The 24765-nt window shown below is 40.0% G+C and overlaps 1 protein-coding gene across 2 annotated transcripts in view; it reads left to right on the top strand.

Annotated features, from left to right (window-relative positions):
• The window catches only part of PSD3 (pleckstrin and Sec7 domain containing 3), a 594572-nt gene that overhangs the window by 273810 nt on the left and 295997 nt on the right, over nucleotides 1-24765 (top strand). The window contains exons 1-3 of one of the 2 annotated variants that reach the window (XM_011979616.1): nucleotides 19083-19249; nucleotides 23142-23336; nucleotides 23438-23518. In XM_011979616.1, the coding sequence (XP_011835006.1) occupies nucleotides 19218-19249; nucleotides 23142-23336; nucleotides 23438-23518 (308 nt within the window). In that variant the 5' untranslated portion in view covers nucleotides 19083-19217. Of the gene's footprint in view, nucleotides 1-19082; nucleotides 19250-23141; nucleotides 23337-23437; nucleotides 23519-24765 lie in introns of those variants that run through there. The other variant, XM_011979615.1, reaches the window with a different exon arrangement.

Raw genomic sequence — 24765 nt, 5'->3', positions numbered from 1 at the left:
TCACAATTCTGCTCCATCTGCTCGGTATTGATACCTTAACATGGGGTCCTTGTCATCTGTCACCTTGACCTTTACAGGAGTCTACTAACCGGAACCACCCCCATCTTCAGTCTCACCCTCTTAAAAAACACTCTCATAGCACTTACTTGCCAGATACTGTTCTAAGCACTTTAGAAATTCCAATTCATTTAATCTATCTCATCCAGTCACCTTTCATAATACCACCTAGTTATCGCCCTTAAATCTGGTTATTTTTCTTATCCACTTAAAGTCTTTCCCTCGCTCCCTTGCCTAAGCATTCCATGCTCCTCTCCGACTGCCCCGTCTTCGCACCCTGTAGTCTAGTGACATTGGCTCTTGCACTGCTTTGGATAAGCCATGAAGTCTTACATGTCTGTGACTTGTATGTCGTATCCCGGGTGCTGGGAGAACTATCCACCTGGTAAATGCCACATTTTGGTTCAGGGTTGTATATGATGTAACTTTTCCAACGGAAGCACTAGTTGCTCCGTTATTTCTGTCTTGCTTATAGTTATCTGTGCGGAGTTTGTCTTCCCTCCCTAGACTATGAAGTTCTTGGTATGGAGAGCTGTATTTTGTTCTTCATTCATATGGTGCCCAGCAGGAGTTGTGAATACATGCTTGGTAACTGATATCAGTGAGGACTTCGTTTTCCTCTTAAGCTGCTGCTCTTAACTGTGACATTCATATTGGTACCAAACAATGTGAGAACCATCATACCGTTCATATCACTTTGGTATGAGCTGATACTAATTATACTATAGCACTTAAGGCCCAGAACTTACAGTACATTTGAAAGGTAGAAAGTGCACTGCCTCTGGCTCTAGAAATATTCACCTCAGTGTTGAGTACAAAATGAAAGTTGATCGCGGGTGTGTATAGCCATAATTAGATTTGTAAAAATCAAAAACAAAACCTGCAAACATTTCCAAAGGGCCTTTGCCAAACTTACGGAGGCTGACACGCATTCTTCAAACTTCAAAGATAACACAGTAGATGTTCCAAAATCAGCTGTAGGTAATATGACTCTTTCCTTCTTTGATGGTAACATTTCTATTTATTTTCCCAAGGGAAAGGTACAAAAGATCTTGAGGAATAATCTTATTTACATCACAGGGAATATAAGGTGATAATAAAGTAATAAGACGTGCTATTGGATGAGCCATATGGGAAACTGGACTTGGCAAGTCAGAAGGGAAATTGCTACTGATACAATTCTCTTTGGGTCCAAGAATGGGACTAGTTCGTGTAAAGAGAGTAGTGTAATTGTAATAGGATTCTCCAGAGAAACTGAATCAATAGGAGCTATCTGTCTTGGGATTCATTATAGGGAATTGGTTCAGGTGATTACAGAGGCCAGAAGTCCCACTATTGGCCATCTGCAAGCTGGAGACCCAGGGAAGCCTCTGGTGGTGTTGGAAGGCCTGAGCGGCAGAGAGCTGATAATATAGATTGTAGTCTGAGTATAAAGGCCTGAGAACCAAGAGCTCTGAGGGCAGAAAAGAGCAATGTCCCAGTTTAGCAGTCAGGAAGAGATTGAATTCAAACTTTGTCTACCATTTTGTTCATTTAGGCCCTTGGGCTTTGGATGATACCCACCTACATTGGGGAGGGTCATCCACTTTACTCAGTCCACCACTCAAATGCTCATCTCTTCCAGAAGCACCCTCACAAACACACCCAGAAACAATGTTTAACCAGGTGTCTGGGTATCCTGTGGCCCAGTCAAGTTGACACATAAAAGATTAACCATCCCAGGACCTTTTTGCTGTAGAGGGAAATATGGAAGAACTTGATTCTGACCAAATGAAGAGACTGTGAGTCGACTACATAGATCCCTGTGGGATGTACTGATTTTGCTAATGCTTTTAAAGCCAGCAATGAGTTGCGTGTGCAGGCTAGGGAGGAGATCAGATTTTCACAGATTGTTCTCAGTCCTTTGAAAACATTGATCAGTTAAAGCAGTAGTGTTGAAAGTATGAATCATAATTTCTTAAATCATCCTCTCCTTTGAGCTGGAACTGGAAAAAAAAGAAATCATCTTATTTCAAAATATTGAAACCCTCTGAGTTAATTTGTACCAATGAACAGGATTCTCTTCCCCTCAACACTCATATCCCTAATTGTTGTTTATCCTCTATTAAAATACAAGGTAGTTACGGTGAGGATGCTTATAGCCAGTGGACACTGAACTCCTAGTTAGACCATTTGTGATTCTCAAACTGGGTTGCACCCCAGAACCTGTGAATCTGACTGTTGGGGGTGGTGCCAGGCAACGTGCATTTTTAACAAGCTTCCCAGGTGACTGTTACAGACATTGAAAATGAAGAGAAGACTGGTGGTCTTCACAGCTGACAACTCTAAAACCTGGTGCAGTAGTTTTCTAAATTTGTGTAGTACTTAGGATGCTTTTCGAAATATAACTAACTTTTGGGTTCTCAAACTTAAAGTCTGAGATGGGACTGGAAAAGTTGCCTCTAACAATTTCCCAGGTAGTTCTAATACACACATAAGTTTGAGGGTTTGCACTTAGTATAGTATTGCAGATAGGCAGGGTTTTTCAAATTCTATTGAGGTACAAAATGATTCATAGTCAAATAAATCTGAGAAGTGCTAGAAAGTTAAAACATTGTATGTGTGTATTTTTTTATAGCTCTGATTTTTTCAGAGCCTAGAGCACACTAGAGTTTTACAGAATACTGTTTGGGGGGTACTTAAGGAAAGAAGGCAATTCTTGTCCTCTTGTTTGTTCAAATACTTGACTAAAAGGGTGATGCTCGATGGACTAGTGTATGCCCTGGCATGCTGGCTGAAGTACTGTGTATTACTGATACCCTGCCTAGGGATTTAACTTGACTCTTCTAGTTACCTATATTGCAGTCAGGTATTGAAGAAAGCCATCTTGGTCTCTCTTTTTATTCACTGCTTCCCCCAAACACTACACATTTCTTTGTAGCATTTACCGTAGATAATAAGATGTATGCCTTAGCCAGTGATAGATGGCCCCTGAATTTATTCTGGGAATTGGGTAGAGTTTAATTTTTTTTATTTCTATTTTGTAAAATCAAGAATTCTAAGAAGCAGAAACGATTAAAGTCTTAAACATCTGAAGACTAATACGTATTTTTGAGCTACCAATTTTGTTTAATCCTATAGTAACCCTGTAAGGCAGGTGTTCTGATCCTCATTATTTACAGATGAGGAAACGAAGGGTGAGAAAGGTGACGTAATTTGGAGCTGAGACCTGAACCTTGGTCTGCTTGAGCCTCCAGATTTATAATTTCTTTTCTCTTTGCCATGTTGCCTTCCTTTCAACTGTATTTAAGGTCTATATTAGGGCAGCGGAATGTTGACTGTGGAAAGTACTCTAGGACTGAAGGCAGATACATGTGGTTAATTCTAACTTCATATCCAAATAGCTTTATGTCTTTGGAAAAGTTACGTAGCCTGGGTCTCACTTTTAAAAAGTTATTTCTTTTTTAGAGATGGGGTCATGTTCTGTCACCCAGGCTAGAGTGTAGTGGCATGATCATAGCTGATTGTAGCCTCAAAGTCCTGGGTTCACGTGTTCCTCCCGCCTCAGCCTCCCAAGTAGCCAGGGCTACAGACATGTACTGATATGCCTGGAAATTTGTTTTATTTAGGCAAGGTCTCACTGTGTTGTCCAGGCTGATCTCGAACTCCTAGGCTTGAATAATCCTCCTGCCGCAGCCGCCCAAAGTGCAGGGATTACAGGCTTGAGCTACCATGCCTGACCTCACTTTTTCTCCAGTAAGTTTATAGTGCTTTCTAGGCCACCTTATCGGAGTATTAGGAAACACTTGTGAACATGGCTGGTGTGTGTGTGTGTATGTGTATGTGTTTAAGATAAAGCACCGTGTGTAATTGTAAGGGGAGAGAGGAGGTATGACATCCTCATTTTCCCACAAACTTAGGCAAGTTTTAAATGGTGTCATTGAGAGTTACTTCTGCAAGTATTCTAGTTGCTATGGAGTGACTAGCATGTGACAATACTGTGTGACAAGGTGTAGAAACGTCATCTTGCCGGTGATATTGCAGAATTCAATGATAAGTTGTGGAATTCAGGATCTCTTGTGACAGGGCCCAGAAGCCGATTTGATCATCAACAGGACAGGACTTTTCATACCTCTAGTGAGTAAAGGGTAGGGGAGAATTCACACCTTTGCTGTTATTGCCACTTAACTTGTACTTCGTTCTTATTTTGAGTGGCTAGGGTAAAGATCTTTTAACTGATTTAAAGTAAGTTTAGTTTTTATTTTATCAGCCCTAGTTCCACTGATAGGAATTCACAATGTAAAACTAAGACTGTCTAGATGACTTGACTATAGTTGAAGGAGAAATTTTAAAGTGAACTTAAAGAATGGTGCCAAAGTGCATTCTGTTTTCTACAGACTCCGAAGAAAGCAGTGTATCCCCTGAGGGGAAGTTCCAGATTGGTAGGTCTATTTTGGCTTCAGGTATGCTTTTCTAGCTATTGAAGTGTAAGGTTTTTTTTCCTCTCTCTCTCCATTCTCCCTTTTCCTCCTCCTTTATAAAACCAGATTAATATTATTTATTATATACCTTAGAAATAAAATTAAAGAATGGAGCTTAAATGGAAACTTCAAGAGCTGCTTGATTGGATTGGCTTGCTGTTTTTGGAGTCAGCACATACGCTAGATGGGAATGAAGTAGTGCCAGGACCTACGAGAAGCACCGTTAAGCAAATACTCTTGCGCTGTAAACTTTAAAATATCTGAACTTGGTCACCTGACATATTTTTTTATTTGAGAAGATGAGATGTACATGGGGTTAATATACTAGGGAGGTCAGCATATTACTTTTCCATGATGAATTTCATTCTGAAATGTCAGTGTTCTCTGAAAGTCATAAAATGTGAGTGCAAGCTGTTTTCTGGGTTCATCTCTGATACGCAGCTTCTTGCAGCAGATAGTTGGGTATTGCTTAGTGGTTCACACTGATAGCTTAGGTCATTAAGGTCAGGAGGCAGAGACTTTCACTAGGGAGATACTGGTGTAGGAGGGACAGTTTGACCCAGGACATCACACCCAGGTCACAGACTCTTGCCATTTTAAGAGTTGAATTTGAGAATGATTCTAGTTTATTATTGCACCAGGTGGAGTATTGCTCTTAAGAGTATGTTTGTCCAGCTCAGAGGGTGGCGAAGGGGGGTACTTGGAACACACTCCAGGGGATGGACTGTACTGCTACTAGAGGAACAACACAGATTGGTTCTGCTGTCAAGTGATGCCTGAATGATGTCCTTTGCAGAACTGGACAGGACACAGGACAGATTTTATTTAGGGCTATGCATCATACTTCTTAGGATATTTCTTTTTGTAGCATGTACAAGACCTTCCCATGGCCCCTTCTCAACCAAAGTTTCTGTGGTAGAAAAAAACCTTATTGTGTAAATCTAATAGCTTAGCAAAAGTTGGAATGCCTGTTTCACAAAGAGTGTGTTGCATGTAGAATAGATAGAAAGTAAATAGGAAGTAAACAAAAAATTATCAAGGTAGTGAAACAAAGAAACTTTTTTTTTTTTTCCCTGAAGGACTTTTATGCCTTTATTGTCTTTACTACAGGTACTAACGTGCATGTGACTCTGCAGTTGGGGGCGTAGAAGTTAAAGAACTCGATTCCTTGCCAGTCTTACTTTTTCTTAGGATGGAGGTTGTCCTCTAAGCAACTGTGTGTGTGTGTGTATGCGTGTCGGTGTTCCCTTCTCGAAATAAAACATTTGAAGTGAGGGGCTAGATTAATTCTCAAAATCAAAATTATTGTTTGAAGCCATGGGTATAGAAGTTAAAGTGCGCCCTAGAATTGAAGCTTTGTTATTGTTGTGTGTGTGTGTGTGTGTGTGGTGGGGGTCAAAGTTTTGGAATTAAAATGACATGACTATTTAATATTATCTGCAACAGTGTTTGAATTAGCTAGAATATTGTTCATTTCCACAGAAACTGGTCACAAATGAGAAACAATATTATTCAGTTTTGTTAGGAAAAACTCAGCAGCTTTTAATTTTGTTTGGCATTGATTATAGACACTGGTCTTAACTAATTCACGCAAATTTCATGCAACTTGTATTTTATTTTCATAAGGAATAGTTACCTATCTCAAGGTGCAACTTTTTGGAACTTGGTATTATGTGTTTTGGAAAATGGACAAGTAACATTCTAATAATGATCTCAAAAGTGTTCTTACTGCACTCACAATAGCAGTGCTTTAAAATATTCTCATTTGGCTACATTGAAAAATAGCATTTTAAAAGGCATTGAATAGAGACAATTTCTGTAACTTTTTGAATGTTCTTGCTTGAAGAATTGGCCATAAACCTTTAGAATTAAATGTCAAAAGAATTTCAAAATAACTTGTTTTGCCCGAAACAGAAGGAAGAGAACAACAAAAACTTTTTTACCATCATTGTTTGAATGTCGTGACCTATAAATGAAAAGAAACAGAAGAAAATCTTGTTTTTAAAAATTGAACGTTAGGCTGGGTGCAGTGGCTTCACGCCTGTAATCTCAGCATTTGGGGAGGCCGATATGGAAGAACTGCTTCAATCCAGAAGTTCGAGACTAGCTTGGGCAACATAAGGAGCGCCCGTCTCTACAAAATTGTAAAAATGAGCTGGGCATTGTGACTCACGCCTGTGGTCCCAGCTACTCAGGGGGCTGAAGAGGGAGGATTGCCTGTGCCCAGGAGGCTGAGGCTGTAGTGAGCTACAGTTCCACCACTGCACTGCAGCCTGGGTGATAGAGCAAGATGCTGTCTCAAAAGAGATAAAACCAAAATGAAATGTCACTGAAGTTTAAGACAACTGGATACAGCCAGACCTTTTTATTTGTGGGTTTCACATTGGCGGATTCCACCAACTGGAAATCGATAATACTTTAAAAAAAAATGGTTGCATCTATACTGAGGATGTACATATTTTTTTCTTGTCATTATTCCCTAAACAATACAGCATAACAATTATCAACTTAGCATTTACATTGTCTAGTTATTAAAAGTAGCGTAGAGACAACTTAAAGTATATGGGAGGGTGTATGTAGGTTACATTTAAATATGAAGTGCCAGTTTATATCAGGGACTTGAACATCCGTGGATTTTGGTACTGGTGTGGGAAGGTCCTGGAACCAGTACCCCACAGATACCAAGGGATGACAGTAGTAGTGAAAACAAACAGCATAGAACTTTTTGAATCTAAGATACTATTGATTGGGAGATAAGTTAATATCTTAATTTATTATATTTTATATTCTACATATTTAAAAGTATCTTTTTATGTATTTTCTGGTACTATCAGAAAAGAATATGCCATCTCACTTGGAGAAAATGAAGGCATTAAATACAAAACCAAAAAAAAAAAAAAGGGAAAAAATGCCAGCAATTAACTATAGCACAAGCATTTTCTTGCAGTTTCTAGTAATTCTTAAACTTACAGATGTTTACATAAAAATTACTTTGGCATGTCCTCAGTGCTTGTCTACATAAATAATACTTTTGTCTCAGTATCTTTTATAGCGTGATCTTTTTGAAGACACTGTAAACATCAGTTAAATCAAGATTAAACCAACAGTATAATTTTGCATTGTGCACAGGTAATAAACATCCGATAGCCACCTGGCTGCCCGGGTTCACACTGGTTGAAGCAAAAGAAAACCATTCTGGCCGGGCGCGGTGGCTCATGCCTGTAATCCCAGTACTTTAGGAGGCCGAGGTGGGTCGATCACGAGGTCAGGAGATCGAGACTGTCCTGGCCAACATGGTGAAACCCCGTCTCTACTGGAATTACAAAAATTAGCCTGGGGTCGTGGCGGATAGCTGTAATCCCAGCTACTCAGCAGGCTGAGGTAGGAAAATCACTTGAACCCGGGAGGCGGAGGTTGCAGTGAGCCGAGATCAGGCCATTGCACTCTGGCCTTGGTGATAGAGTGAAACTCCATCTATAACAACAAAAAAAAATTCTAATTTTAAAGACTTTGAAATATGAAAAAAGTGTGTCTAGGAAGTAATGAAATATGATATGAATTTGTATTTACATAGTTTTGCCAAAAACAGCACTTTTGCCTTATCCCTCTTGAAAGTTTCAGGGGAAGAGTTTGGGGAGGACTTTTTTTGTTTCTATTGAGTAGCATCTCTGGCTGCTTCTGGCCTCATCCCCTCCCTTCATAGGAAGGCTCATGATCTGGTTCCAAAGGATTCTTTTTGGTGCTTCAAGCTGGTTTGTGCTGCCTCTCACTTTGTCCTCTCCTTTAGACTCTGTCTTTTTTAGTTGACTTGAAAAATACTTGTCAAGGTGTTTGTTGACCAAACCTATCCTCTGGAAAGGCCAGCTTTGTCAATAGCTATTTACCTTGTCATCTCTGCTCTAGACAATGGTGCAGTGGACAAAAAGGGTTGGATTTGGAGTCATGAGTTCTGTCTCTGCGCACCAGTTGTTTTCATGTGAACAGTCGTTAGGTGGTCTATTGCTGGGAAGTTCTACAGCTCGCTTTCTTTTCTCTGCTTTTATCTTTTTTTTTTTTTTTTGAGACAGAGTCTCGCTCTGTCACCCCAGCTAGAGCGCAGTGGTATGATCTCAGTTCACTGCAGCTCGCTTTCTAAAGTCCTTGTGGCCTAGAGGTAGGTGCTTGTCCAGCTTACTCCACAATTCCTCCGGAGCACTTGAAGGGTCTTTGATGTAACAGGCTGACATGCCCTGAATTCTGCTTGTTTACCTGTGAGCCCTGATAGGGATGCCCGACCCCTCTGCCCCCATTCATCTGTCCAGGGGTTTCCTTTTTAAAATTTACTCTAACAATCTGCTGGGAGGTTCTGACTGTCACTAATATAAGATAATAAATGTAAAGGCCTTGTCACACTTTAGAAAGCCAGAAAATGCAATGCTTTTCTTCCCATCTGATTTTAAAGACTCTTCAATCTTTCCTTCCTTTTTTGGGGGCGGCGGGGGAGAGGACATTATTCACTAAATTTGCTGTCTATTGGGTCTCTTTAATTCTCAGCTTATTTGCAGAGCAGGTTGTCCTGTCTTGTGCCCAATAACTGAATCTGTTCCAGCTTATGTCACTAAACTTTTTACCTCCAAAGCGCCATGATTTCAGTCTTAAAATAGCAAACACTTTGAGATCGAGGTAGAAGGCAGATAACGTCTAATTCACATTAAAGAACACAGGGCTCACCCTCCTCGCCTTACAGGTAGCTTGGTTTTAGGAGGTGCTAGTGTGAAATCAAAGGGCAAAGTAAGATCATGTATAGCTCCCTAAAAGTGTGGTAACTATTTTAGAATATAATAAATAAAGAGAAGGAAAAACTAGTTTAAAAGTAATGCCTAAGCGTATGCAAAGCTTCGAAACTGACAATGATACTTGTCTTTCAAAAAGCTAATGTAGGCCGAATGCAGTGGCACACGTCTGTAATCCAAGCATTTTGGGAGGCCGAGGCAGGTGGATCACCGGAGGTCAGGAGTTTGAGACCAGACTGGTCAACATGGCAAAACCCCTTCTCTACTAAAAAAAATTAGTGAAGCGTGATGGCGGGTGCCTGTAGTCCCAGCTATGCTAGAGAGGCTGAGGTGGGAGAATCGCTTGAACCTGGGAGGCGAAGTTTGCAGTGAGCCGAGATCATGCCACTGCAGTCCAGCCTGGGCAACAGAGTGAAACTCAATCTCAAAAAAATCAAAAACAGAAACAAAAAACCTAATGCATATCATCTATTTAGTAATCATGGTTTTAGTTTTCTTAGGTTAGATATTAAGAGCTGAAGACCTTCCCCTCTTCACCCCTGCGTTCTGTCCACTTTGATTTTTGCCACTTTTTGAAGTTGCTCCCCATTTGGGAACAATAAGGGATAACCATTAAAAGATCTGCAACTTAAAGAGAGCTCATTGGCAGATGATTTCCACTGATCAGAGTCTCTAGATTCCATAATATGGTAATTACTTACAATACAACTCAGAAACATTCAGCTTTCTATACAGATTCATGAAAGAAAGCATTTGAATTACTGCTTTTGGGCATCTTCTACTCAAGTTGATAGCTGCATTGAGACGAGTACACAGTCATTTGACTTTTCCTTTAAGCTTCCTGCAATTTGATTTAGGACAGTGGTACTGAGCGTATGTTAAATCCCAGCCATTGTCCAAGGTACTGTGATAGAAATTTCATTAAGATATGGATTCAGAGAAAAATCACAGACTAGCCCTCTGGACACAGTGCTGGGGAGAGGATACTCTGAATCCGTGAGCTACAGGATGAATTAGGTGATTGATGGAGTCTGGACCCTTAGATGATGGGATGGTCATGGAGAGGTACTGCAGAATTAGAGGAGGAACTGAGAAACAGCCCACGAACTTCGGAAGCTAACTTGTGTCTAAAGTATATATATGATACTAATAACCGTTTGTAAATTGTACCTTCTCCGATCGTGGATGTTGGAGAATTGGCAGTTAATTTTGAAGCTTCCGGGTGATTGACTACTTTGAAATTGCAAGTGAATTCAGGCCTTCCTTGGGACCTCTTTAACTCCTCTTCCCCTTGCTCACTCCTGTCCAGCCATGGAGGCTCCTCGGGGCTGTCCCTTAAACTTACCAAACGCCATCCTGCCCAGGCCTGCATTTGTTTGAAATGATCTGAAGATACTTTGCAAAGTCACATCCTCACTTCTATTTTCTACTCACGTGGTTCTTTCTCAGTGCTGTGAATAAAACAGCAACCTCTCCTTCCCGTCTTGCATACCTGGTTATATTTGTCTCCGAGGCACTTAAGAATGTCACTGTCGGAATGTAAACCCCATGAAAGCAAGGACTTCTGTCTGTTGATGCTTTATTACACCTAATACTTACCTGGAACGGTGTGTGAGTTGTAACATATTCAGATATTTGTGGGAGGGTGCAAGGTAGGAACGGAGGGAAAACTTTTCCTGTATTTTGTTGTTTCTCTCTCTTATTAGAAGGTGAAAGTCCACAAGGGCAAGGCTGCACCCCTAGTACTTAGAAATGTGCTGGCACATAGTCGGTGTTTTAATAAATAATTGGAGAGAAAATTTGTGCAGGCTTGGTTGTGTATACTTAATTATGCAACCATAGTAAACACATATAATCATACAGATGTCCTCTAAAAAGTAGAAGTGTTTGTTCCTATATACACCAAAGTTATGCATGCAGGATAACCTGTAGTAATATAGCGTAGAAAACCACATAGCATATTAGTTAAGAGCCTGAACGCACAACTGCAACCACTCGTGCTGAGCTCTAGTCCCAGCTTTACCTCCTACTGGCAGGATGGTCATGGGAAAGTTATTTAACTGTACCATACCTCAGTTTCCTTTTCTGTAAGATGGGAATGATAGAAGTACCTATCATAGGGTCAAGGGCATTAACTGAGTTAATATAAAGTGCTTAACATAGTGTATGAAGCAGAGTAAACATTCGGGAATTCTTCATAAAAATAAGTTAAGACAAAATATTGATATTATTAGTAATTCATTCATATTGGGTAGTAAAGAGTAGAAAAGTCCCCTCTTAATCACATAGCCACAGATGAAGATGACTCCTTGGATCTGTCTTCTGAGGAGCTGGAATATTTTAAAGAGATGAAAGCGGGAAGTGACAGAAATAGGATTTTATTTCCTAAGGGAAGGGTCTTACTGCTTGTATTCTTGCCAGGGTGCTAATTTTTTTCCTTTTTAAAATTGCACACAAAATGAAGTGAATTCAAGAAAACCTTCCCTAAGTCGCACAGAGCAGCTTTCAGTGTAGTTGTAGTAGGTAGCACTTAGGGGAAACTCAGCGTAGAGAGGGTATGTTGTCAGGCTGTCAGGCTGCTGTTGTAGAAACTGCTTGTAGTGTGCACGAAAAGAAAGCACAAGTTATGTGCGAGGTGCGACTGTACGGCTATGTCTTCAGTGAGTGTGTCAGCAGGAGAGGGACACTGCAGAACAGACACGTGGTTCCAAGCACGCCACAGAGAAACACAGCAATGCCTATGCTATAGGACAGTGGAAAAGGTGTCGTAAGAATTTGAAGGGACTGGGCGCAGTGGCTCCCTCTTGTAATCCCAGCACTTTGGGAGGCCGAGGTGGATGGATCACTTGAAGCCAGGAGTTCAAGACCAACCTGGCCAACATGGTGAAACCCCATCTCTACTAAAAATACAAAAAAAATCAGCCAGGCGTGGTGGTGCACACCTGTAATCCCAACTACTCGGGAGTCTGAGGCAGGAGGATCGCTTGAACCCTGGAGGTGGGGTTGCAGTGAGCCGAGATCACGCCACTGCACTCCAGCCTGGGCAACAGAGTGAGACTCTATCCCCCCCACCTGCCCCCACTCCCCCCCAAAAAATGAATTTGAAGAAAGGGTAGAATGTACCCATAGAGATGGTAAAATTTGGACATAATATAACCATAGAAATTATTTGTTCAGCCTCTTGTATCCCAGAAGATGGAAGAGTTAGAAGAGAAAAGGGAGTGGGAGCAATGGGAGGCCAGAACTTCTCTCATGTCCCCTGGCTAAATTGTAGCATTTATTACCTAATCAAGAAAGGAGAGTATTTGATCAAACTAAATTCATATTTGTAAGTATGTTTTACCTGTGTGCTAGACAGGAAGCGAGTATTCTAAGGACTAGTGGTGTAGTTACCCAACTCTTTAACATAAACACTAAACAAACTGTTTAAGATATGAAAATTGTAGTTCTTATCCACATAAAGAGTGTCTTCTTCTTATCTATTGCCAGTTAAGTTAGTCAAAGGTCCTGCATTCCTTCCCTGGCCAGTCCCGGACCACCTCCTGCCGGCTGCTTTGTATCTTCTTTTGCTGCCCAGCTTCCGATGTCTAGTGCATATACACTGATACTAACTCAACCTGACAAAAATGCGGACAGAAGAGAATGTCCAATGGCATCTTAAGAACACTCCTAAGAAATGAGTCGGTCAGACTGTGAGTCACTCTTCCTTTCTTGTCCACCGGAATTGGGGCTCACTGATCCTACTTTGCACAAAGAAGCTTCTATGCAAATAATGAGCGTACACATGTGTTTGCATCATTTTTAAAACTTTTATTTCTAAAGCTGGACATCCAGTAAGTTTCTTTGCAAATTATTCGTTTGAAATGGTTATAATAAGGGTTTATTAACCTTGACTTGATAATATTGCACATATCACATTCTCATGTGAGAGCTATCCCACAAGAGCAGCAACTTAGTATAGGGAAGGAAAAAAAAAATTAAAACAACAGAAAGTGAAAACCCACATCATGCCCCTAGAAACGTTTGAACCCCTTCATGGGTGAAAAGTACAGTTGTTATGTTGGAAGCCAGTGCCTCAGGAGCGAATGCAGACTCCCCACTCATACAGTGAGTTTGGGTCGGTTTCCATGGCACTGCCTTGCACGTGGTGCCCTCTGCTGGAATACTGAAGGCAAGACTGAGAAAAAGGAGTGAGACTTGAAAGGTATGCTGTGGGTGGGGCTGGGGGCAGAATCTTTATGTGATGCTTTACTAAAATTTTTTATTGGTGAAGACTGAATTTTGTCTTCTGTGCTGAACAGAGAAATAGCTGTTAGGAGTTACAATAATGAGGTTTTGTGTGTTTCCTTTATAAAGAGTCTTAAATCATCAGAGGCTGTCCCTTCCAGGGAATCTATTCTATGTAAATGTTGAAAACAGGTTCATTTGAGGCATCTGTCCTGAAGTATTCCTAGTGGGCGCTAACTAACATTTGTATGGAGGTTTATATTTAATAAAGTGCTGTCATGTATTATCTCATGTCATCATAACCTTAATGAGGCTGGTGGTGCTGGTGACGAAGACGCATCTGGTGACAGGAGCAGACGTTTATTGTTTACCGTGTGCCAGACATCTTACATGCCAAGCATCGTACATGAATCTTCTCATCTGATCTTCATAACAGCTTGCGAATATGATACTATTATGTGTTTTATAGCTAAAAACCTTAAGGTTTACAGAGAATAATGACCTTACCTACCTAAGGTCCCAGAGCTGGTGACCACAGGAGCCAGTGTTGGAACTTGGGCGATCTGACTGGAGTTCTCCAGCAGATGAGTGCTTTTGGCATCTTCTAAATTAATAATCATTACTTGCTGGCAAACTGAACACTCGCAGGTGGACTTTCCTTAACGAATGAAGAGCGACCCCCGGATTCTTCTGCTGTGGTCGAATTCAGATGAATAGACTGCTGTTAGACATATTTCTTTGGCACACTTTGGTGCTTTTTGGTCATACTGAGCAAACTCGAGCCTCTCCCAGGTGATTTCCTTCACCAACATAAGGGTGACTACTTCACCTCTACTGAATTCTTGCAGATAGGGGATGGTTGCTGTTGCAACCAGACAGCTCTGCCTGGTTAACCTGTGGGCACCTTGTACCTACTGTTCCTTTGAACCAAACTCCTGGTCTTCCACAAGTGTTTGTTTCTTTCCATGTGCACACACTGTTACCTATTCCCTCTTCTTCCTCTTGTGTTCATTCTCTTGTTTGGTGGCATGGCCTTCCACCAGGATTAGTCTTGCACCCGCTCTCTGAACATAGCTCCATGCACGTCTTAAGCCCCTCACCCTGTTCTTCCATTTTATCTTCTCAATAGCTTTCAGAGCAGGCTTTTCCTTCATATTCACACAGACTCGCAATTTGGTTTCTTGTCTCTTGACCGTACTATTGGGATACCTTTTGTAGCTGGTTTTTCTGTCTTCAGTTTTGTCTCCCTGCAATTTTCCCTCCACACTACAAGCAAAACTGATCTTACCAAAACCCAGGCCTGATTATTATTCCCCTCTTTAGATCTGTAATGACTTCCCGTGTGTTAGATGGGTAACTCAAAACTCTGACAGTGCATCAAGATCATCTTGGTCCTTAAACAGAAGAATGCCAGGGCCCACCGCAGGACAGCGACTGAGAATTCCCTGCAGTGCACCCTGGCACGTGTCTTTGCTGAAATCTCCACGTGTCCTCACATCCTACTTGGATAGCTAATGGATATCTCAAGGTGAACACATCAAAAATCTAACTTCTTTTTCTCACAACGTGTGCTAACTTTGGTCTTTCATATCTTAGTCGATGGTAACCCCATCCTTGAAGTTGCTCAGGCCTAAAACGTAACTACTTTTCTCTCAGCCTTCCAAAGGACCAGTCGGCAGGTCCTCCGGGACCTACAGCTCCTGCTCCCACCCAAGCTAGCTCCTCCCTGACACATGCGGTACCCCTTGACTGGTCACCCTGCTTGCACTCCTCCAGTCTATTTTCAAAGCAATACTTAGAGTGACCCTTTAAAAATATAAATTAATCTTAGATCTTCACTCAGAACCCTTCAGTATTAACCATTTCACCAGAGCAAAAACCAGTCTCCATAGTGGCCCACAAGGCCTTTGAACCACAAAGTCATTCCCAAACTCTGCAGAGGTGTCCTAGGGCATTGCAGTGACCTCACAGGTGTTTCTTAGGATATCTAAAATTTCAAGGGAAACACAGCTCTTCTCATCGTCTGTCAAACACCATGTGAATGACTAGTTCAGTGTCAACATCAGATTGTGCTATATTCCTTTTGATGACATAGCTTTCAGCTGGATTTTCACCAGTCATTGTGATAAAAATTAAGTGCTATGAGAAAATGAGTGGCAGTGTCCAGTCTGATCGGAGATTTAGGAAGTCATATGGCCCAGAGGTACACACATCCATTAGTAAGCGATCGTGGTTATTTAATAATAAAAATAATATTTCTTTCAATGTATGTGTATTTTTTCAAATGACTAAATTGTTGGGTCCAAACTTAATAAGTATTTGTACACTATTATTCTGTTACTAAATGGAATATATTTCCTTTGGCCTTGGAGTGTCATGAAAAACTTACACATTAAAGACTCTGAATCGAGAAAATATGGAAACCTCAACCCCACAAGCCCATTGCTCTATGGGTATTCTCTGTTCACTGCCTCTGCCCCAGCCACGCTAGCTTTCTTGCTTGCTCTCACACATCTAACATGCTCCAGCCTCTGGGCCTTCTCTGGGCCTGGAATGCTGTTATTTTATCATAGTGCCAAGGCTAATCTCCTTTACGTCTTCCTCAACTCGTGTCTTCTCCATGAGGCCTCCCATGACCACTTTGTAGAAAAATGTTTCCATCCTCATCCCCAATTGAGGGTTCCTCTTCTCTATTTGCTCTATTTTTTTCCCAGAGCAAACGTCATCTTCTAATATGTAGAGTTTACTTATTATAATTATTTATTTTTAGCTCCCCTCCCCACCCAGGGTAGAAGTTTTTAATTCTGTTTTGCTTACTGTAGTCTACCAAGCACTTAAAATATCTGGCACATTATAGGGAAGTAAATACTTATTCATTGAATCAATGAGGACAGACATACCAGGAGATGACTGGTAGGAGCAAAATGGATAGTAGTAAAGCTTATAAAAGTAGTATAGCATTGGAGTCTCACTAACCATGTCCAGCTCCTTGCCTCAGTTTTCCCATCTGTAAAATGGCTTACCCTATTGCCTGTTTCATAAGACTGACAATTCAATCCCTAGGAGGCAGCCCAGAGTCTGCCACATAGTAAGTGTCTAACCATCGTTAACCTATTAGGTTTACGGCACCACGGCAGGTGCTATGGCTGTTCTGAATAACTTCTCATTTATGTTTCTTTGAGAATTAGGTGATGTGCCCTCTCCACATTGCCTAGGAAATAAATGCCATAGATAATGATGGCCAAAATGATTTTCCTTTCCCTTTTCCGAGACAATTTATGATTTAGGGTTTTCCTTATTTTTTGCTTATGGTGTACTTAGTCTTTCAGCCCTGAAAGCTGCGCGTTTGTACTGGCCCTCTTGTCTGTTGGTTCGAGTCCTCTGTGTTTCCATGTCATCAGCCTGAAGAATGGCAAAGGGGTCATGTTGTTCCCCCTCATCCTTTTATTCCACTTGCAGCTGAAGTCATTTCTTCTCCTTGAGATTCTTCTAATTTGCCTTTGCCTAGTTACGTATAAAAGTCAACTCGACTAGGTGGCTATTATTATTTTCTAAGTACAACACTCGGGGTACACTTTATAAATACAGGGTGGTGCAGGGAGCTGTGACACCTTAGCCTAACTTGTTTTTTGGTCCTAGTTTCATTACCACAATTACATAAAAATTTAAAGAATTTTAAAATTTAAATTCAAAGTATACTATTGCCTGTCTGAAATGGGCAGTAGTATACTATTTATTAAAGTTCTGGGAAAAACTGACAGTAAAACAGTATACTACTGAGTATATTGTTTTATACAGGCAGTAGTATACTACTGATGTCACTTATATTCCAGAACTTTCCAGGATTAGCTACAGTGAATTGGAAAATTAGTGCCACATACCATTACTGATAGCATAGCATGGAAGACAGTGGAAGAAGTAGACGTGGCAGATGGCTGTGTTCTTGCATTCTCTTAGCACGTGGCTGTTGAGTACCTTCAGCTGCCCCTTGTGTTGAGGATTCGAACTGGAATTCAAGACAGTGGTAGGTGAAAGCGATGAGATTTTTAAAAGGTAGCGCTAAGAGATCACAGAATTTGAAATGGTGGGGTTGAGGGTAATGAGAGTGGCAAAGGGAGGTCGGGTGCGGTGGCTCACGCCTGTAATCCCAGCACTTTGGGAGGCCGAGGCAGGTGGATCACCTGAGGTCAGGAGTTCAAGACTAGTCTGGCCAACATGGTGAAACCCTGTCTCTACGAAAATACAAAAATTAGCCGGATGTGGTGGCAGACGCCTGTAATCCCAGCTACTCAGGAGACTGAGGCTGGGAGAATTGCTTGAATCTGGGAGGCGGAGGTTGCAGTGAGCTGAGACTGCGCCAGTGCACTCTAGCCTGGGTGATAGAACGAGACTCTGTCTCAAAAAAAAAAAAAAAAAAAAAAGGCAAAAGGAACAACATACGTAACAACAGTTTGTATTTGTGTGGCTCAAGTAGGAGGGAAATAGTAGAGGACAAGTCAAAAAGAGAAATTGGGGTCAGCTTGGGAAGGCCTTAGGACATGCTACAGAACATGGTTCTTGTGTAGGATTTGTGTAAAGTGGCCACATTATCACATTGGTGGTACCATGCAGGTCAAGAGAGAAGGATGAAAACACAGATGAAGGTGTTTGTAAAGTCTTGATAAAACTGTTACCTATAATCTACTGATTCTTCAGAAAACTGTAGAAAAATAGTAGGAATAAAATCACAGAAACAAGTGAAAAAATCGAGAAGGATTCTGACTGTGAATAAGCTACCAGTTGACAATCATGGAACACCATTATTGGAATTCTTTAAATAAAGTTTAGAAAAAAAACATTTCAGGAAGTTTTGCCAGATAAAATATAAGATGCCTAGTTAAACTTGAATTTCAGACAAACGATGAATAGTATTTTAGTATAAGTATGTTCCGTGCAGTATTTGGGACATACTTACAGTAGACACTGGTTTTTGATGTGAAATTCAAATTTAACTGGGTACCCTATTTTTATTTGGAAAACCTGCCAATCTTCGTATGATTCAAAAGCTTGTGAGAAGGCCTGGTGATCAGACTCAATGATCTGGTCCTTCATTTGATGATGGAGTGTTTTGATGAAAGAATATTACCATGTTCACTTGGAGGACAGAGGTAAAGGCCCCAGGGAAGCATTTTCTGGAACACAGGGAGAAGCTTTTGGGAAGCCTCTTACACATTTAAGTGACTGGTAGGGATTCATCTTACTAGGTTGTAAAGTGTGATTTGATCAAGAAAAATAGGGAAAAATAATACTGAACTATAGAAAAGAGAAAATCCAAACTGTAGAAAGCATCTCATGCTCAACAGACTAGAGCTGCCATGCCTTGTGTATTCAAGGAAACAAAATGGGGTGTTATCCCCTCTGAGAGGGATCGCTGAGTCGGCTTTATCAAGTGTGAGCGAGACTGGGCTCACTGTTTCTTATGTTCTTGATAGACAGTGGCCCTTGTGTTCTGGCTCCTGTTTTTATTAGAACTGCAAAAACATTACAAAAACCCCAACAATGAACACTCAGCTGAGAATGTGAGGTCATAGCAGTGTGACCTCACAGGGAGTCAGGTTCTTGGAAGGCTGTGAGGCTCGGCAAACACTGAACTTGGGAGCTGAAGAATACTGGACGGGGCTTCAGAGAGGAAGGATGGTCCAGGCACACCCCAAGGGTTGTGATGGGCTCTGCTTGGTGTCTGTCTGGTTGCTGGTAAGTTTGTATTGCCATCGTATTGTCAAGCTTTCTGATTTAAAAGGTGCAATTTCGGTTCTTGTTCAAATAATCTCCTAAGTTGTGAAAAGGATAGAATGAAGCCATCTAGGGACAGGGATATTTATCCTTTGTTCTTTATTTTCTCCTTTTACTGAAGCCTTTTTGAAGAAGATCCAGAAAGTCTGATACACACAGATATTGCAATTATATCGTTTTGGTGAATGTGAAGAAAATTAGGTGAAATCACTTGGACTGGGCAGCATAGTAGAAAAGGGGCAAATATGGAGGATGAGTAACATGAGGAATGGAATGATTTTGAGCAGTAAATTTTTAAAATGTGTTATCATTAGAATGAGAACTTGTATTTGAACAAAATTGGGCCAGTATTATATATGTGGTGTAAGTACATTGTTTGCACAGACTGATTAAATAAATGCCATGAATTTTTCCTGGGAAGTGAGCAGTAAGTAGTGGTTTAATTAAGAAGAAAATCCTTTCTTTGACATTTGTTTTTACTACATGATAGGAAAAGCACGCACGGAAACACAACTCCAAGGGTTTTGTTTTGTGTGTAATTATAAAGAGTACTTGATTGTAATTAACATAGTTCTCGGAATAAATATTTTACATTTCTTTCAGTTGTGTGGGAAAACACAAAGTAACCATGAGGAAATTTCTACTGTGAGTTTTCTCATGGATTATACTGTCGATAATGATTATTCAGTTTCCTGATGGGATATATTTCACAAAACTGAATGGTAGTGTTAAGTCTCTCTTTAAAAAAATTTTTTTTGTCATAGTTGAGGGGGGTCTCACTGTGTTGTCCAGGCTGGTCTCAAACTGCTGAGCTAAAGCAGTCCTCCTGCCTTGGCTTCCCAATGTGCAGGGATTACAGGTTTGAGCCAGCACACCCAGCCATGTAATGTTAAGTCTGAAATGGAAGATGTGGGATGAAAAAAATCATGCTTTTAAAAATACATTTTCATGGAGATTTTATCGTAATGAAGCAGTTTAATTTAACTGGTGGGTGTGTCTGTTGGGAAACTGTTCAGGGTGTTGAGGGTTACCATACATCTTAGTTTTCCTGGGTCAGTTCCAGTGATTGTCTGCTGTTCTACCATTGATATTGACTGTGGTTGGGTATTTGACTTAGAGTTTTAATAAGTGAACTATTACCACTAATAGCTATGGTGAAATAAGTCGGCATGGGTTTGGTAGACCTAGGTTTGTATTCCCAGCTTCTCCCATGGTGTCATCTGGGATTGTGTCATTGACGATTTTACACAGTTGACTCTGAAAGACTCTCTCTCTTTTCCCTATTCTTAGAGCTTCATTTCAAGGGCAGGAAGTCGGGTGCTTGCTGATAAAGTGTGCTTGGAGAAGAGTTGCTAGGGACAGTTAACTCCTTCTAATCCTGTGGTGGTTGAAGGGAGTATGAGACTCTGCAGTTACTTGTTACACCAGCTGGTTGTCCAGGAGCCCTGGCTGCTTTCTCAGTGACCTTGAAGCATAAGGCCAGCGCTTCCTAGGTAGAGCAGTGGGAAAAGGGAACTTGTAAATGCGGTAGAATAAGTGGCAAGATAGAGCAGTTCTGCTTAGAAATGCATTTATTTTTGCTACAATGGTTTTTGTCATTCAGTGATATAAGTTTACAACTTATTTTTTAGATTCAGATTTTTAAAAACATAACACCTTTGAGATCATTGAAATATTATATCACTTACTATATTAAGTATAAAATCCGTTGGTTTGGGCATATTCAGAGTTGTTTAGTCGTTACCACTGTCTTAAGAATGCTTTAATCACCCCAAAAGAAAAAATGCCCATTAGCAGTACTACTTTTTTTGATTGATAATGCTTTCTTTATTTTGTAACGATTGTAATAGCATGTTTCCCCTTTAGAGTGTCCTGGTTTAGACAGTAAATGGTTATTCTGCTTAGTGCAAGCCAAGTTAAAGAACTATGGGATAGAGCAAGGGCAGATAAACTCCCATCCATGGGCCCAGTTCTGCCCAGCCTGGAATGGCTCTTAGGTTTTTTAAGGTTGTGACAAAACAACAACAGCAAAGCAGCATGTGTGACAGGGGCCACATGTGGCCTGCAAGTCTACGATATTTATGATTTGGTCCATTATGGAAAAATTCTGACCGCCCTTAGTTTAGCATCTGTGGTAAGTGTGTTCGAAGGCCGTTTAAGCACATTTTATCATGAGCATGTCTTACTTCCAAGTTAAGATAAAGATTTGGAAATTAATGTATCCTCATTAGTTTCAGTGTTACAAATACATGGGAACCATCTATAGCTGACCACAGGCTGTAGTCTTTAAGCCCTATCTAGGGCCAAGTTCGCAACGTGTTGCCTGTGGAGCTTTCTTCCTTCAGTAGGTTTGTGAGATCAAAATTATGGTACACTAATTACTACAACATTATTTTTCTTTTTCACTGTGTTGATATCGTATGGTACAAAAACAGCAGTGGGGGTCTTAGCAGAATTTCAGGCAGTGGCACCAGACTCTTCCAGTCATTGTATTCTCCACTGTCATGTGCTCAAAATGAAATTAAAGGCCAGTTTCACCTTTTAAAAACAATCCTTAATGAAACCAGTACAGTTTGTTTATTTCATTTCAACGCTTGAGTTCATGTCTTTTTAATTTTGTGTGTGATGAAATGGGAATAAAGCACTTCTGTTCCTGATCGTCTCCGGGAAAAACATTCATCTGTCATTTAAGTTGAGGTTAAAAAATAGTCACTTTTTAAATTAAATGTCATTTTTCCTTGAGCGAATGGCAAACTATGGTTATTGGCAAACATTTTCTTGAAAATGGAGTAAGTCTATTACTTTAAGGAAAACGGCTGATAATATTTTTAGCAAATGATTACATTTGAGCTTTGGAACCAACGTTGCAATTTTGGAAAACTTGTATCTGCCACTGAAGGTTTGGCAGCTTCCCAATATTTAGCCTTTTCATTAATCGTGACATTAGTGAATGTGATTTTTTTTTTAAGGTTATATAATGAAATGTGTCAACACATGTTTTGCAAATAACCAATGTGTGTGTTATAAAATCATGTGTTGGTTAAAAGATCCATTCAAAGTATAAGATAGATTTTAATATAAGAGTACAAAAAGTTAATTGACACAAATTTAGATTCCATATTGCAAGTAAGAATATCCTTTAAGAAACTACCACTTATCTCATTTTGGTGTTATATCAAAAAAGAATATCCACAGTTATCTGAAAAAGATATTAACATATTTCTTTTTTTTAACGAAAGATGAGTGAGGACAGATTTTCTCAATGTGCTTCAACCAAAATAATATATTGTTACTGGTTGAATATAGAAATGGCTGTTCTAATGGCTAATACAGAAATGGCTGTTCTAATGGCTTACTACAGGACAGTCCAACTGTCCTCTAGTAAGCCAGCCATTAAAGAAATTTGTGTTTAAAAAAAAAAAAAACGGTGAAACATTGTGATTTGTGTCACTAAATTTTATGTTCTTTTGGAAAACATAGTTGTATCTTTATAATATTTGTTATATATAACAGATTTATTTTTAAGTGAGTTAAAAATGTGTATATTTTCATTACTACTATGGTAAATATCTGTAGGTATAACCCACATTAGGGGAAGCTCTATGGAATCCTTCTAAGAATGTAAAGGTCTAGAGACCAAAACGTTTGGGAACTACTTGCCTAAGATTTAGGCAATCTTTTCTTTAGTTCTTAAAAATATGGTAACTGAAACTACTTTTATGAATATTTAAACATAAAATGATCTCATCTAAGATAGTGTAGCCAAACTAAAAGAAACTATCAATATTTCATCAGATATTTTCCTTTTTGCCATATAAGAAATATCTATTATTTTCTCTATCAATTATCATAGCAATGCTGGGGTGAAAACAACACGGCTAGAAGCTCATTCCGAAATGGGGAGCACTGAAATTTTGGAAAAGGAGACCCCAGGAAATCTCAGTAATGGTACCAGCAGCAATGTGGAAGCAGCGAAAAGGTTGGCCAAACGCCTTTACCATCTGGACAGATTCAAAAGATCAGATGTTGCAAAACACCTTGGCAAGAAGTACGTTCTGACCCATTGCTAGAATCTGAATTCTCTCCTGTTTTGTGTGTGTTTTAAATCGTTTACCTTTCAATAACCAAGTCTATTCTGTTTCCTTATAGCAATGAATTTAGCAAACTAGTTGCCGAAGAATATCTGAAGTTTTTTGATTTTACAGGAATGACGCTGGATCAGTCACTCAGGTATGACTAAGCCTCACTGCTGCTCTTCATTACCTTCAAACGATTAGTTCTTAGAGGAGAAAGTAATGCCTTCTAGCTAGAATCTTATTTTTTTTCTTAAACCTCCAGCTATAGGTGGAGTATTCCTTCTCCAAAATGTTTGGGACCAGAAGTGTTGTGGATTTTGGATTTTTTCAGGTTTAGGGATGTTCGTGTTATACTTACCCAGTTGAACATCCCAAATCTGAAAATCTGAAACGCTTCAGGAGCATTTCCTTGGAGCCTTATTTCAGCACTGAAAAGTGTTGTAGATTTTGGAGCATCTCTGACTTTGAAGCATTTTGGATTTCTGATTTTCGGGTTTGGAATGTTTAACCTGTACTTTGTGAACTTAGCTAAAATTGTATTATAGATTTTAAAAACAGCAAGGAGTGAGAAAAATGTATGCATTTAATGAAATGACACATGAACCGATATTCTGCACCTAATGGGAGGCCTGAGTTCAGATAGTAAACAATTGGTAGCATAGCAAATCTGGATTAAAAATGCCATCTGTAGGAATTTTTCTGTTTTTCATTTTTTTATTGTGGTAGAATACAGATAGCTTAAAACCTGTCATCTTACCAATTTTCAGGTATACGGTAAATGGCATTAAAAACATTCATAATGTTGTCCAGCCATCACCACCATCCATCTCCATGATTCTTGTAAAACTGAAGCTCCATACTCGTTAAACAAGGATTTTTTTCCTTCCCCTCCTTTCCCCCTGCCCCTGGCAAACGCTATTCTACTTCTCTTTTCGATGATTTTGACTACTCTAATGTAAATGGACATATACATTATTTGCCTTCTTGTGATTCATTTAACTTAGCATAATGTCTTCAAGGTTCGTTCCTGTAGCATATGTCAGAATTTCTTTCCGTTCTAAGGCTGCATAATAGCCCATTATGGGGAATATGTAAATACCACCGTTAGCTTCAAGAGACACTTGGGTTGGTTCCATGCTTTTGCTACTGTGAATAATGCTGCTATGAACATGAGTGTACAAATATTTCTTCAAGACTCTGTTTTCAATTGTTTTGAGAAAGGAGTTTAGTGTTTGAATGATCAGCTTAACACACACACACACGCAGAGTTTATAGACTGTAGAATTTTTTTCCTATAGCCCAATAGCCTGTTTTTTTGTTTTTTTGTTTTTTTGTTTTTTTTTTTTGAGACAGAGTCTCGCTCTGTCATCCAGGCTGGAGTGCAGTAGCGCCATCTTGGCT

Source organism: Mandrillus leucophaeus, unplaced genomic scaffold, assembly GCF_000951045.1.
Source record: "Mandrillus leucophaeus isolate KB7577 unplaced genomic scaffold, Mleu.le_1.0 Scaffold204, whole genome shotgun sequence".
NCBI lineage: Eukaryota > Metazoa > Chordata > Mammalia > Primates > Cercopithecidae > Mandrillus > Mandrillus leucophaeus.
This window is presented reverse-complemented; position numbering and strand designations above follow the sequence as displayed.